This window comes from Gracilinanus agilis, chromosome 4, assembly GCF_016433145.1.
Source record: "Gracilinanus agilis isolate LMUSP501 chromosome 4, AgileGrace, whole genome shotgun sequence".
Classification (NCBI taxonomy): domain Eukaryota; kingdom Metazoa; phylum Chordata; class Mammalia; order Didelphimorphia; family Didelphidae; genus Gracilinanus; species Gracilinanus agilis.
The window spans coordinates 131,538,500-131,554,617 of NC_058133.1; the positions used below are offsets into that span (position 1 = coordinate 131,538,500).

General features: G+C 33.9%; 1 protein-coding gene across 1 annotated transcript in view; it reads left to right on the forward strand.

Moving 5' to 3' along the window:
• Nucleotides 1-16,118, forward strand: part of DISP1 (dispatched RND transporter family member 1) — a 96,530-nt gene that overhangs the window by 7,578 nt on the left and 72,834 nt on the right. The window contains exon 2 of the mRNA XM_044674966.1: nt 7,601-8,115. Within this exon, the coding sequence (XP_044530901.1) occupies nt 7,616-8,115 (500 nt within the window). The 5' untranslated portion in view covers nt 7,601-7,615. The remainder of the gene's footprint in view (nt 1-7,600; nt 8,116-16,118) is intronic.

The following is a 16,118-nucleotide window of genomic DNA, read 5'->3' on the forward strand; positions in this document are numbered from 1 at the left end:
CCATGGATTGTTGATCTGACATCCTTTTTGAACTTATTTGTCTTGTCTACTTTTAAAGGGAAAATGGAAAGGTAAAGAGATCTACAAAAGTTGTTATTGGAAGAAGGATTAATATTATAAAATCAGGCAGCTCTTGAGAAGAGCAAGAAAATGATTGTTTATATAAGGAACAATTTTATTTCCTTATTTATGACTATCTTTTTTAAAACTTTAATTTCTTGCTTTTCATTTATTTTTAAAAGTCAGGTTTAGAGTTTGATCATATTTTGAAGCAATCTGAATATACTGTACAACAATGAATACATTGCTTTTTAAAATTTTGCATAATTTCATAATAGATGAAAATCACTTTTATTAATATTTTTAACTGAGTAAGATTGTTATCTATTTCTTACCAACAAAGAACCTCAGAAAAGGAACATACATCCTTTAATTATTATCAGAAATATAGAATTAAAAATCTGCAATGAGGGATGGCATATCTTTAAAGAACATCTTTAATGTAGGGCTTCAGACAAAATTTTATATGAGCAATTTGCTATAAAGTGCTGTAGGAGGAAATTGAAATTTGAATAGTATTTTTTAAAAGCCCTCAGTAAAGGGTTTTTTTTTAAAGCTCTCAGCAGAAGCCTGAAGTTCTGGTCACATTGATTATTGATTATGGATTCTTTTTCTACCCATTAGCTTTAAATATCCAACTTTATAAGAAGTAGTAAGTACAATGTTTGACGTCTGCTAGTGTCATACATCTCTACCCTATGAATAGTATTGCTAAGTCACCCTGGCATGTAGACAAATTTTTCCAGCCTTGGCTATAAGATTTATCTTACTATTTAATATTGTTTGACTTGAAATGGGAGGTACAAGTGAAACTTTGAATTTGTCCAGCCATTTATGAAAGTAATTTGGAACTATTTCCCTCAAATTACTAAACTGCACATATCTTTTGACCTAGTAATACCACTATTAATGGCTTTCACTCTAAAGAGATCAAAGAAAGGAAAAGGACCTCTCCTCCCCCTAAAAAATCATAGCTCTTTTTGTGATGACAAAAACTCAGAACTAATGTTCAAATTATGATATAGGAATGTAAGAGAAATCTGGGAAGACCTGTCTGAACTAACACAGAACCAGGAAAACAATTTACAATTGCAACAATTGTAAAAGCAAGACTTCAAAAGACATAAGAATTCTGGTCAATGCAATGACTCAACCATGATTCCAAAGAATTGAGCAGATAAAGAATGCTATCCACCCATTGAGGGAAAGATGATGGACTAAACTTCTCTGTATTGTTCTTGTCAAACCAACCCTTTTAGTTCACTTATAATGTTGATGTGTAGTATCTTAGCATCTTTTCCATTATTATTTTTGTAATTTAGGCTTTGACTCCAAAGTCAGCTGCTATGAATCCATATGAGGCTTTTTTCAGGTATCTGTTCTTCAGGAACTTTACAAGCTAAGTTTTGGTTTGCTCTCTGGTGAGTTGAGATAATAGAATTATGAAGAATTTAGAGTGTATACAGTGGTATTTAGTTAAGTTCCACTGATTCAGTTATATCTAAGGCAGTGATGGGCAAACTATAGCCCATGGGCCAGATGGGGGGGTTGGGGGTGGGGGAGGTGGGCCTGAAATGTTCTATCCGGCATTATTCTTATTCTGATGAATACAATGAGTAGGATACAATACAATGAAACTTCAATAGAGTTGCCTTAGAAACAGGCTGACAGATGAGCATTTCCTTTCCTTTGACCCCCTCTTTAAAAAGTTTGCCCATCACTGTCCTAAGGTAGGTTGAGATAATCAGTGAGATTTTAGATTTTGAGAACATTGATGGCTTATATATATGTATATATATACATTTATGTGTATACATATAGCATACATACACATATATGTATATATCTTTTTCTCATTTGTAAGTGGAAGCTATTTAAGCACAATTGAGACTTTCACAGCACAAGACCCAATTGCTATTGAGCCATATCATCACAAGAGGTTTGACCTTTCTCTTCTGCATTTCCATGTCAGTGAAAATTCCCTTGTTGATCTCATCAGTATTTGTCTCAAACATGATAATATTTGTTGTCAAATTACTTCTACTTTATAGAAAGTTTGAATTAGTAAGTGGCCATCCATACCTCTAAAATATCAGAGAGCTTATAAGATAAGCATTCATAAATTCTGTATCTGAATATACAGAGACAAGAAATCAGTATGAGAAGAGGGATGTATTTATGTGGTGTACCAGCCTTTCTTAATGAGTATATTTTCATTATCTTATATTTCTAATTATAAAATACTATATAGCACAAATTGATAGGGAGTAGCAATATGTTGAGAGAAACAAAGAAATCTTGCTTTTATTCAATGGGCATATAGTACAGACAAAAATATTAACTATCTTCAGTGAACAGCTGATTTTTCTATCTAATAAGATTCACAGTTAGTCTGATTATTCATTACTCAAAAAGCAGATAAATCCTGTTTGAATGGTTGCATTATGATAGGTATCTGAGAGCTATAAGAAAAAAAAAACCCTTGACTTAATGTATAAGTTCTTTGGTTGCTATTAGGAAACATCATCCTGTATTAAAATTATTCTTTTTTCATTTGGACTGATTATTTGGTATCCTAAAAAACATGGATTAAAAGAAAATTTTTGCCAGATCTCTTGCAATCTGAAATTATCAAAGCACTTAGGACATAGAAATGCCATCTGACATAGGTGAAATTTGAGATGAAATGTTTAGTGACTTTTGATATATTGATACTGGCATAGTATATTTATGAGGATCAGGAAATTCACTAAACTAGCTTCCTTTAGGGACTTATAATACCTCAAGCCAGAGGTATTATAAGTATAATATAAAGTAGAACTTTCTTTTGGCAAGGCTCTTACATTATATATAGTGGGGAAAAAACCTTTTCTGAAGTTTTAATGGGTTCTGGAATGTAAGATCTATGAACCAAGGTTAGCTAGATGTAGTCAAACAGGAGATGGAAATCTTGGGTATCTGTGAACTTTAATGGACAAGAGTGGGTGGATTTAATTCAAGTGATCATAACATATCCTCCTAATGGGCAAGAATCCCTTAGAAGAAATGGAGTAGCCCTCATAGTCAATAAAAAAAAAAGGTGAGAAAAGCACTACTAGGGTACAATTTCAAAAATGATGGAATGATATCTGTTCAAATCCAAGGTATATTGTTCAACATCACAGTAATACAAGTCAGTGTTCAAATTACTGAACAATTTCACATGCCAGTAAGATTATGCTTAACATTCTGCAAGTGAGGCTTCAGCAATATGTGAACTTAAAATTACCATAAGAGTTGGCTGATTTTCAAAGAAGCAAGGGAACTAGAGAACAAATTGCCAACATTCATTGGATTTTGGAGAAAATAAGGGAATTCTAGAAAAACATCTACTTCTGCTTAATTGACTACACTAAAGCCCTTGATTGTGTAAATCACAACAAAATTTGTGGCAAGTCCTCAAAGAGATAGGAGTACCAGATTATCCTACCTGTCTCCTGAGGAACCTGTATGCAGATCAAAGGGCAATTTTAAGCCTTTAAATCTTATTGTTCTTAATTTTTTAAATCAAAGTCTGAAAATTCTGCACAAATACAAAGTTTACAAGGACTGACTGATTCCAGGAGGCATCTACTATAGTTTTCTTTTTATATAGACATTCATGTCCAACTTTACAAAGATAATTAAAGATAAACTGGACTTGGATCATAGTGCTAACTTAGCTGTCAAATCTGGTGCTTCATATTCAGAGCAAGAAATTAAAAGCAATAAATCAGTAACTGATATACATTTAATGGAGCTCAATAGTAAGTATTTAAAATGACTATCTTATCTTGTTAGGGGGATTACATTTTTGGTTTTTATCTCCAAGAATAAAAAAAGCCATTTGAAACAGCAGATTGGTTTAAAATTGCAAAAGGAGTTTGACAAGGCTGTATGTTGTTATTTATTTAAATTATATGCAGAATACATGATATAAAATGCCAAGCTAGATAAATCAAAAGCTGGGATTAAGATTTCTGAGATAAATATCAGTAATCTCAGATATGCAGATAAAACCACTCTGGTGACAGAAAGTGAAGAAGAATTAAGAAACCTTCATGTTGAAGATGAAGGAGAGTGTAAAAACTGGCTTAAAGCTTAACATCAAAAAACTTAAGATAATAGCAGCTGGTCCCATCACTTACTGGCAAATAGAGGGAGAAGAAATGAAAGCAGGTCAGACTGTATATTTTGGACTCAAAGATCACTGTACAACATTCCACGGCTACATGGCATAGTGGATAAAGAGCTTAGCCTGGAGTAAGGAAGATCTCAGTTCAAATCCTACAGCAGGCACTTAATAGCTTTGTGACCTTCCCTCCCAACAAGTAATCTTTACTTGCCTTAGGCTGCTGTAAAATGTAAAAAATCTGTAAAATGGGGATAATAATAGCACCTTCTTCTGAGAATTGTTGTAAGAATCAAATGAGATTATATTTGTATTTTTGGTTTTGTCTTGGGCCCCACATAGCTGCCTGACATAATTCATTTAGGTACTTAGTGTTAAATGAATATTTCTAACTTGGGATATTTAGAGGGATGCATTATCAGACCTTTAAATAAACCAATGTAAATTATGTCCAATAGTTGTTGCTACAATTTCTTTAGGAGTCTTTTTTCAGAAGCACGAACAAAATCTTATTAATTTTACCTTTTAATACAATGATAATATGAATTTCTGCCAAATAACCACATTTAGTTTCAGGGTTTAATGTCCAACATTCATTCTCTAATAGAGATAGCTAGAGGCCAAGTGAATAGAGCAGTGGATCCTTGGGGTCAAGAAGACTTCTTCTAATCTTCTTGCCTCAGATGTTTACTAGTAGTGTGAATCTGGGCAAGTCACTTAAGGCTGCTTGCCTCAATTTCTTCATCTGTGAAATAGGGATAATAATGTCACCTCTCAGGGTTATTTTGAAGATTAAAGAAGATAAATTTAGAAGTTCTTGGCAAACCATAAGATGCTACATAAATGCTGTTATTATTATAATAAGAGGTTAAAGGATATAAACAAATAGTTCTAAAATGAACTGTAAGCTATTAACAATCACATGAAAGAATGCTCCAAATCACTAATGTTAAGGGAAATCCAGATCAAAACTACCATAGTTTCATTAAGTTGAAAGATGGGAATAGTTAATTTTGGAAAGATTGTGGGAAGATAAGCCCACTAAGCACACATTGTTGGGGGAGCTGTGATCACTATAACTATTTTGGAAGTAATCTGGAATTGTGCAAATAAAGTAACTAAAATATCTTATGTTTTTTGACCTGAAGATTCCATTTTGGCTTATATCCCAAGAAAGCCAGTGATAATAATAAAACCCCCATATACAACAAAATATTTATAGCAGCACTTTTTGTGACAGCAAAGAATCAGAAACAAAGTACATGCCTGTTGGTTAGGGATTATCTAAACAAATTTTGGTAAAATTTAATGGAATATTATTGTGCCATAAGAAATGAAGAATATGGAGGATGTAATGAATAGGGAAAAACATAGAAAGTTGTACATGAACTCCAACATATATTACTACAATATAAGTAGAAAGAACAACCACACACATTCAACAACTCAAAAGAAAATGTTGTAAAATTATAAAAAACAAGAATGACTTGAAAAAAAGAAACATGACAGGATACTTTCAATTCAGTACCTGTGAACCACTTTGGGAGGCGTATGTGCAGTGTTGCCCATTATCCATGTCTTAAAAAAAATTTCAATATATTGATTAGTTGTGTTAATTCTTTCCCCCATTTCTTTAAAATCAAAAAAATATTGTTTGCTATGAGAACTCTCCAGGAGGGTTAGGGGGAAGGATACTGATAAAACTAGTGATATAAACAACAAATGACATGAATAAAAACAATAATAAAACAAGATATTGAATCAAAATTCCAACTTTAATATAATGATTATGTGTCTTCTTCTGCAAAGTATCAACATTCAATATCAGTGTTTTAATGTCCTATTCTGGGAGCATATTTCCTAGCGTGCTTGCTGGCATCCAGGACTCAGAAACTTTTGATTATGTAAGTCTATAAATGTGTGAAGTCTGAAATAAAACCTTCTCTATAGGAAATCCATATTTATGCAGACTAAAGAGAGGAAATATCTTTCAGCATTTCCCATAGGTCTTCTCTTCCAGATTAATGTGAAATGAAGAAAAGGTCAGTTCTAATTTTTCTAAGCCTGGGAATTCAGAAACTTTTATTCTGAAAGCTGAATCTCTGTCAATATAGAGGAAATTCAGTGAAACTGCTTCTATATTTGATTTGATTTCTTTTTTTAACCCTCAAATTTAAATTAGGAGACCAAGAACACTACTTTCTCCCTTTTTCTGTAGTTTCTGCTGTAGATTGATATTGCAGTGATTTGTTGATTGAGCTTGACCATGCCACTAAAAATTCTGTTGACTATTTAGAAACCCCTGATAATAGTAGAGCTGAAAAACAACAAATTTGCTTAAAACTTCTAAAAACTTTGCATACTAATTATTTTTTCTCTTGAGCCCACAAGATGGGGCATTTTATATCTACTAGAAAATAAAATGATTTGTAGCTAACTACTACTGACATGGCATGTCTCCTCTTTGTTTTTCTTGGGCGTAATAAATTTTAGTTTTCCCTCAAAGAAACTTTATTTTAATTATCAAAACATTTATTTTTAATCCATTCTATTTTCTTTCCCCCACCTCCATCTCAAATGTTTATGCCTGGTGTTTCATTTGCCATATTACTTACCTTAATATGCTGGTTATTTCTTTTCTTTACTCTATTTTTAGGCTTCTCTGACTTGGAAAAAGAATCAAACTTTTCCTAAAGTCCAGTCTTCCAGGCCCACAAACACACCACAGACTTTCAGCACCTAATGCAGTGTCTGGCCCATAATGAGTTCTTAATAAATACTTGATGATTGATTCCAGGATGGGCCAATGCGGCAAAAATAACCTTTCAGCCACAAAACACTTTTTTTTTTGGGTGTTATTTCAGAAATGTTCAGATGCTCATCTGAACTAGGTAGAGTTAAGATCAGGACTAAGGAGATGGGAGGAAGAGGTGAGAGAAGAGAAGTTGAGGAGGGAGCAGTATGAGAAGAGTAGTTTACATCAAGGACATGAAGTGCTAATGGTGTTGGTAGGGCTAGTAGGGGAGTTTGTTAATGAACTATGCTTAGCTTTACATCTGTTTTCTATTACTGTTTTGGAGTGTCTTTAATACCTACAGTTTGAGAGAAACTGTTAAAATGGAGAAGTCTTCCTAGACAATTAATTTTGCTTATTTTAAAACAGATTATAGGGTTTTTGAAGATAAGGACTGTGCTCTATTTATATTTATATCATTCCTGGAACCCAGGACAGTACTTTGCATATAAAGCTCACCCAGCCAATGTTTGCTGTATGAATCAATGCTTCTGTAATATTTGTTTTATGTCCCTAAATGAATTAAAATCTTTGCCTATCTTTCTAGCATACATTTTTTTGAACAAGGATTAATTTTACTTTGTTTTCTTTCATAGCAAAGAAGTTGGAGCATGGCTATGAGCAGTGGAAATAATGATTTCATGGTTCTGAGCAATGGAAACATTATGCCCAACTCCAGTACTCTTACATCCTGTGATGGAGACATTGCAACCCAACAGCACCCATCCAAAGAAGCACCCAAAACAAAAGTGAGTCCAAATGGATGCCTCCAAGTTAATGGCACAATTAAACCTTCTTTTCTGCCTTTAGACAACCAAAGAACCCCTCAGATGTTATCCCAATGCTGCCATCCTTGCCCATACCATCCCTCTTTGAATAACCATAGCAGTCACCAAGAGTGCCATTCCCAAGCTGGTCCCACAGCACCATCTCCTGTGGCCTCATGTTGCATGCAGACACACTCTGAGTATTCTGCATCACTCTGTCAAAACCATTCACCTGTGTATCAGACTGCCTGCTGTCTTCAGCCCTCTCCATCATTCTGCCTACATCATCAGTGGCCTGACCATTTTCAACATCAGCCAGTACAGCAGCATATAGCCAACCTAAGGTGAGTGCTGTGAATGTTTTGATGGTCCTTGAACATTCAGCTAATTATATATATACATATATATATGCATATATGTATATCCATATATATGTATACGTGTGTGTGCATGTGTGCTGCTCCCGACAAGGATGAGGAAAATATATGAGAAGAAAAGACTGTAAAGCAATTGTTTTGAAGGTTTGACATGCTAAATGTGAAATCTACAGAGGATGCAAAACATAGAAATTTTACTTTTTATTCTACTGGCTTTATCAATTTTGTTTGTTATTGATAATGAGAATTTCTATTTTGTTTAAATTTTTGTTTTAAATTTTGTTTAAATTTTTGTTTAAAACTTATCATAAGAAAGACTTATGCAATACAGTTATATGTAGCTTGTTTTTTTTTCTTCTAGATAACAGTGTTTTTCTTACCACTTATTTAATGTAATCGAAAGAAATGAGTACTTTCAAAGAATTTTTTTTAAGATGTCAAAATTATTTTGGGGGCCAGGGGAATCACCTTTCATTTTAAATAATTTGTAAGCAGAGATTACCTACCATGTTGCCTGAATTACAGTCCCGGGCAGTATTCCCCCATTCTCACCCTCACTTAGAGTTGAGAGTCTTGTAAGTGGTTCTGAAGATTTCTATTCTACCTACCATCTAAAGAGAGAAATTGAGGCCTAGAAGTTGGGATAGTCAGAACACTGATCAGGACATAAAGATATTAGGTTAGGGAACCTTGAACTGAACTGTAAAAATTATTTGGAAGATAGACACTACTCAAATGCAAGATATTTTAAAAACAAAAGTTTGTTAATAATGTTTATCCTTATGGACTTCACACAATCTGATAACTTCCCATTTGGTGTCCATTCAAATAATGTCATTTCAAACTTGTATTGGAGATAACTTTCCTTTTCTATCTAAAATTGGCTATTTGTGGAAAAAGCTTGTTTTTTTCATATCTTGGTAAGAGAAATTTGGAATAAAATGTGAACAGCTTGATGTTGGCATGCTAAGTTCATCTAGTAGCTTTTTGCTAACCATTTATGTGAAATACAATGAATATTTGTGTTAGATTTTTTGTGATGAAAGATTCCTAACTAGCAATCCTTTGACTTAGATTAAGCTACCTGGTATTATTAATAGTGGGCAACCTTAATGAAATGTGAACATAAAACAGACTTGATCATGCCTTATTTTTTTCTTCCATTTCTCATCAAGGAATTTTAGTTTTTTACATAATCTTTTTGTATGGTGTTGAATCACTTAGGTTGCTTTCCTAAGTGATACATACATACAGCTGTGTATTTTTAGGGGCTGATTAGAAATAATGATACAGTGTAAACTATAAAGTATTTTCAGATCCATAAGGTTTAAGAGTGTTGGGAAAATATATCATGGGGCGGGGTATTAATTTGTTTCCACTTTGTGTATGTGTGTGTGATTGTTTGAAGTGATTTCTTCATGTGCAGGTACTTTATAAAAGTCAAAGAGTGATTTCACATAAATGGGGAGGGAAGGAGAAGTGGGGAAAGGAGAGAAGGGAGAGATTTGAAAAAACAAAACAAAACTAAGAGAAACTAATCTTTTAATTGGAGCCAGATCTAGAAGCACATAATAAACCTTTATCTTTTCATCAGGTTTGAAAAGTATTTAAGGGCATTTTTTTTTAACCCTTGTATTTCGGTGTATTGTCTCATAGGTGGAAGATTGGTAAGGGTGGGCAATGGGGGTCAAGTGACTTGCCCAGGGTCACACAGCTGGGAAGTGGCTGAGGCCGAGTTTGAACCTAGGACCTCCTGTCTCTAGGCCTGACTCTCACTCCACTGAGCTACCCAGCTGGCCCTAGGGCATTTGTTTTTTAAATTAAAAAAGTTGATCTCAAAGTATTTACATATTTGATTCTCAGATCTATTTTCCTCCTATAATTTAGAAATCTTGTAATTATATAATCTACTGCAGTTTCTCTCTAGGTTTTTTTTCCCCTTTCAGCTTTTCACTTGTTCGATTTTAAGTTTTGCTTTATAAAAATTTCATTCTAAAAGATGCCTTTGTAACAGTAAAACGTCAAAAAACATTTGCTTAAAAAAAGCATAATATGTTTTGAGGCTAATGCCCTTTTAGAGAACTTTGTATAACATCTTAAATCTTTAGGCCAGTCACCAGTTCTTTCAATATAGTGGATTGTGTCAAGTTTTTCCAGCCTTAGGCCTAGCATTTGTCAATGATCTAATTTTAAAGGAATGGGAACCTGACCTATGCTTTTAAGTTAACTGGTATTTTTAAAGAGAGATTGAAAATTGCCACATTCCTAAAGCAAAATCTCAACAAACTGTGGAGAGTAAAATGTTGGGACAACCTTTCCATAGCCTCAAAATTTGGACTTTGGGATAAAACATATGCATCAGATAAGAATTATTTATCCCCTCTATTTAAAAAATACCATCAGAGAACTTGTCTGTTATGATGTGACGTCCAAGTTTTAATGCAATTTTACAGCACTAAAGCTAAAAACCTGAACTAAAACTTTTGGATATCTTTTATGTAAACATAGTAGCTTTCTTCACCATTACCTCCTTGAGACATAGACTGCTGAGCGAAGGGAAAACAGGACTTGTGATACTCAGAGAGTTCTTTGGTATTAGAGAAGTGGTGAAGATGATGGCATGACAGTATAACAAATAATTATAATGGAAATAATAATAACTAACATTTTATAGAACACTTGGAGACAAAATGCTTTTACATACACATCTCATGTTAAGTCTGCCAACAGTCTTGTGAGATAGGTACCCCAGGTATCATTATCCTCATTCACTCCAGAATGGCTAAATGACTTGCCCATTGTTACAAAGCAAGTAAATATCAGAGCTACCTCTTATTCAAAATCAAAATACTCTTGACTCCAACTTTAGCATTCCTTTTACTATGCCATTATTGTTGTTGTTGTTCAGTTATATTCAATTCTATGTGACCCTGTGGTTAAAGAACTTGGGTTTTTTTTTGGCAAAGATACTGTAGTGGTTTGCCATTTTCTTCTCCAGTGTGTTCCCATCTTACAGATGAGTAATTGAGGCAAAAAGGGGTTAAGTGACTCGCCCAAGGTCACACAACTAGTAAGTGTTTGAGGTTGAATTTGAACTTATAATTTCCTGACTCTAGGTCCACTGCTCTATCCACACAGGTGTCCATTGCTGCCTCTCAATATAAAATCAAGTCTGTTCATCTTGGTTGAGATTTTTTTTCTTTTTGGCTAAAGGGAAAAGTACATCTTCAGTCACATGAATGTTATAATGCTGACTGGGTTTATGTTAGGAAAGACTATTAAAGCTTTTATCACATTAGTTGTGCCTTTGTCCTCCTACACCAGTGATGGGCAACCTTTTGAGCTTGGTGTGTCAAAATTCACCAAAAAACCAAGCATAACTTGGGTGCTGTGTCACTTTGAGAAAAAAAAAACCACAATTTTGCAATATTTATAGTTTAAATAACAAAAATGTATAATTGTAATATATGACTGTATTTAATAAACCAAAAAATAATTATTTAACTTATCTGCTTAGTGACTTCTTTGTTCAACTGTCAGTCAGTGTCTTTTGTTGGTGTTGATATTATTTGATTTTGTGGGGTGTCATAAATTAAGATAAATGAGGGGGAGGGGGAATTTTTTAACTAAGCTGCCTATTAGTGACTTTTTTGTTGCTGAATTTCATTGGCTAATGAAAATTCAACTACACTATAGCAAATTTTTCATCCTCGGCATGTGGCCCCATGTCATCAAAAATGGCTATGTGTGCCACTACTGATATGTGTTTCATAGGTTTGCCATCAAGGGTTCTACACCTTCAAAGAAAGTTATCCCTGTGAATTATTTAAAGTAATTTAGAACAGCATTCACTGTCAGAGTCACTTGGGCATTTGGCCCTCATCACTAAGGATTCTGAAGAGAGTAGCATTATGTCATGGCATTTGATTGGATGGAGGCCTTCCTATTGTTGTTTTTAAGTAGGTATACTTCTGAGCAAGAATATTATGGAAGTTATTAAGACTTAAATTCTAGAGATGTCACTATGGATTTTTCTACTTGTAAACCATAGTAACATAAAATAATGTTGTTTCTACAGTGAGCTTTTCCATCATTGAACTTAAAAATTTTATTTGATATCTCTTTTTTACATCACCAAGATTTTTCCCAATATTCCTTCCCTTATCCCTTTCCAGAGAGTGTCTGTCTTTATAACAAATATTTTTGAAAGAATAAAAGGGGAGGAGAAAATAACTCAAACCTATTATTTTTTTTAAAAGTGTGAAAATTGAGCAATTTACCATGCCTTTAAACCTCTTACCTTTGAAAAAGAGTGGGATGGAGGTGTCTTCTCATCTCTCTTCTCTGGAGCCATATTTGCATTTTAAAATTTAGCAACATTCACTTTTGATTGTTTTGTGATACTTTTGGTTTACATTATTATAATCATTGTTTATTTGTTTTCTTAGCTTAGTTTATATTACTCTTTATCAGATTAGGTGGATTTTTCTATGCTTCTCAGTATTCGTCATATTCATTGCTTCCTACAACACAGTAATATTCCATAACATTCCTGTACCAAAATTTATTTAGCCATCCCCCAATCAATAAATCTACTTGCTTTAAAATTATTTTCTGTCAGAAAAAGTGCCACTAGAAACTTTCTAATCAATGAATTACTATGACTATAAGCCTAGTAGTGCAATCTGTGAGACAGAGTAAAGACACTTTATTTACTTTATATACATAATTCCAAGATCTTTTTCATAATGGTTAAATGATTCACATTCAACAATAATACACTAGTGTGCCTATCTTCTTACAACCTCACTAACATTGACTATTCCCATGTTTTGTCATCTTGTCTATTTGTAGGGTGTGAGATTAATACTCTTATAATTAGTACCGTGGAGTATTCTTTAATATGGTTATTAGTTTGTAATTCTTCATATCCTTTGACCACTTCTATAATAATCTGTTAGTTGTCCATATATCTCAGATATAAAAACCTTGTCTAAGAAATTTGATATAAAGTTTTTCCCCTATTTGATAATCTTCCTTATATACATGCTTTAATTTTATTTTTGGCAGACGCCTTTTAGGTTCATATAACCAAAAATATCAATATTATCTTTTTTTGTCATTGTCTCTATCTCATGTTTGACTAAGACTGCCTAAACCCTTGGCTATGAAAGATTGTTTTCTTCTAATTTTTTCTAACATTTATGGCATGATCTTTAATCTTAAGATCACACATCAATTTAGAATTTATTGAGGAATGTGGCATAAGATATTGGTCCAAGTCTAATTTTGGCCAAACTGTTTGTTTTTTATACTTTTCCCCAGCAGTTCTTATCAAGTAAAAAATGCCTTCATAAGTAATGTATGTTTTCTAGTTTATTGAACAATGGGCTAAAGAGGACTTTTTTAATTCTCTTATGTCTAGTTTGTTTCATGATCTCTCTATTTTTAACCCATACCAAATTATATCAATAATGAGGAGAGAGGCCATCCCTGTTTTACTTCTATATTTCCTGAGAAAGCTTCTAGCGAATCCCTACTGCATTATATGTTCACTTATAGTTTTAGGTAGATACTTATACTGTTTTTTAAAACTTTCATCTCTGTCTATATTTTGTAGATTTTTTTAAATAGCAAAATAATGTACTTTGTCAAAGGATTTTTTGCATTTATTGAAATAATCAGGGATTTGGAGATTTGGGGGGATGTTTTAATCTCTGGATATGTCATTAAGTTTAAGAAACATCTGATTAAATTTTTTTTTAATCTAGAGATTTATTTGTAAGACAGTGCATGAGGGGATATTTTAATTAGGCATGCCAATAAGAAAATATTTTACTTGATTAAATTCAGCAAGTATTGAGTGTGCAGGGCTGGTGCTGGAGGTACAAGGATTTTTTTCTAATTGATTCTGGCCCTCAGGGAAGTTATGGCAAGCCTATCATTTTTTCTTGCTTCTATTCAACTTAGTTTTGGAGCTTTCAAAGTTTTCAACTCAACTCACCTCATCACTGCCTAGATTATTGTTTGCTCCTCCAGATAATTTTACTCTGTGTTTTGAGTTGGATTCCCTGTATTGTATTCTTAGTCAAATTTTGACTGCTTGGGAATGTATACTCCCATGTTTAATATTGTTTAATCCAAAAGTGTCAGTTAGGATGTACATAAAGGTAATTCATAGTGTTAAGCCCATTACTGTTTAAGTGCAAAATAAGTGGGGTGTGTGTGAGAGAGTGTGTGTGAGAGAGGGAAGTGGGGGGGGGGAGAGAAAGAGAAGAGAGAGGGAAAGAGAGAGGTGAGAGAGAAGAGAAATTAAGAGAAAATACAATAACAATAAGTTGCCATAGTTTGGAAGAAGAAAAGAAAGTGGAACTTGAGCTGGGTCTTGAAGGATGAACAAGAATTAGGCGGAGGGGAGGGGGAAGGTTATAGGGAGGATATTAGTTTGAATGAGGGAAGATGACAAAAAGCTTCCAGAGAACAAATATTAAAACAGTTTGGTAGAGGTTTAGTGTATGTAGAGATAATATTCTTCATCCTAATTCCACTCTAAAGCCCTGTATCATCTGGTTCTCTAAAATACTACATGGCCATAGTCTTTATCCTGCAAAAGACTAGAAAATATTTCTCTGGAGCCAGTTATATTGCCTTTGGCTTTGCTATAGTAGGTAATTAATTACCTAATTGGGGCTTTCTTATTACTGTTTTAAGGTGAAAGGGTAATAGTATTATTGTTCAAATTATTATGGAGTTTTCTCTCCAAAAATAGCATTTAAGTTTCCTGACTCAAATCGTACTAGATTTTAATATGGTGTTGCAAATATTCTTGATTGTAGCACCCTTACCTTTCCCATAAATGGTACCTGGTAATAATATCATGCTAGGAAACCTGTGATATTTTTGGGTACTTGCCAAAGACACTTTTCTCCAAATGTGATTTCATAGACTGATGGTCACTTGGGATGCCTCCTGTGGCACACTAGAGAAATTGGAACTGTAAAGCTTTAAGAATGCTTTGATTAGAGACCCAAAGGACTCTAGACCTAGAATAGTCTGAACTTATTACTCTGCTGTTACCTCTTTGTACAGAGTGACCATATTTATTCCTATGTTTCTTTTCAACCTGTTTTCTATCACTTTCACTTTTTTATTGCTGTTTCAATTTCAGTCAGTATTTCCAAGCATTTCCCTTTTCATCAGTTGGTCTTTGTGGCCAGGTTTTTCTTTTCTTTTAAAAGTCAGAAGTAAGACATTTTTTGTTTTTAAAGGAGAAATTGTTACTACTTGGGAGTGTTGCCCTTTTATATATTATCCAGGAATGAAATGGTAGTAAAGCTAAAGACTTCCCAGGGAACATACCATTCAACATCTCCACAAGTCTCCTATAGCAGTGATGGGCAAACTACAGCCACGGGACATATGCAGCCCCCTGAAATGTTTTATCCAGCCATGAGACATTATTCCTAATCTGACAAATACAATGACAATACAATGAAACTTTGAAAGAGTTGCCTTAGAAACAGACTGACAGATGAGTATTTCCTTTCCTTTGGCCCCCTCTTTGAAAAGTTTGCCCATCACTGTCCTATAGCATTATCTCATTTTGCTTCATTCTTCTATCAGTCTGTTATAATCTTACCTTTCCCAATGCCCTAGAACAGTGATTGCAAACCTTTAAAAGGTTCAAGTGATGTCCTCAGGCACATGTGGAGAGGGGGAGAGGAGTAGCCCAGCCCCATATTCTTCTGGCTTTCAGTAATGAACTCTGGTGAACTCTGTGCTGGGGTGATGGCAAGTGTGCCCATCGAAAAAGCTCTGAGTGCCACCTGGAACCTGTGTTATGCTATTTCACCCTAGAATATGATTCAACAAAAACCACATAAGAGCTTTTATTAGTTGTCTAGGCATGAACATTAGCATTTACAGAAAGACTATAAATACAGCTCTTTTTCCAACCCTTAAGGCACAAT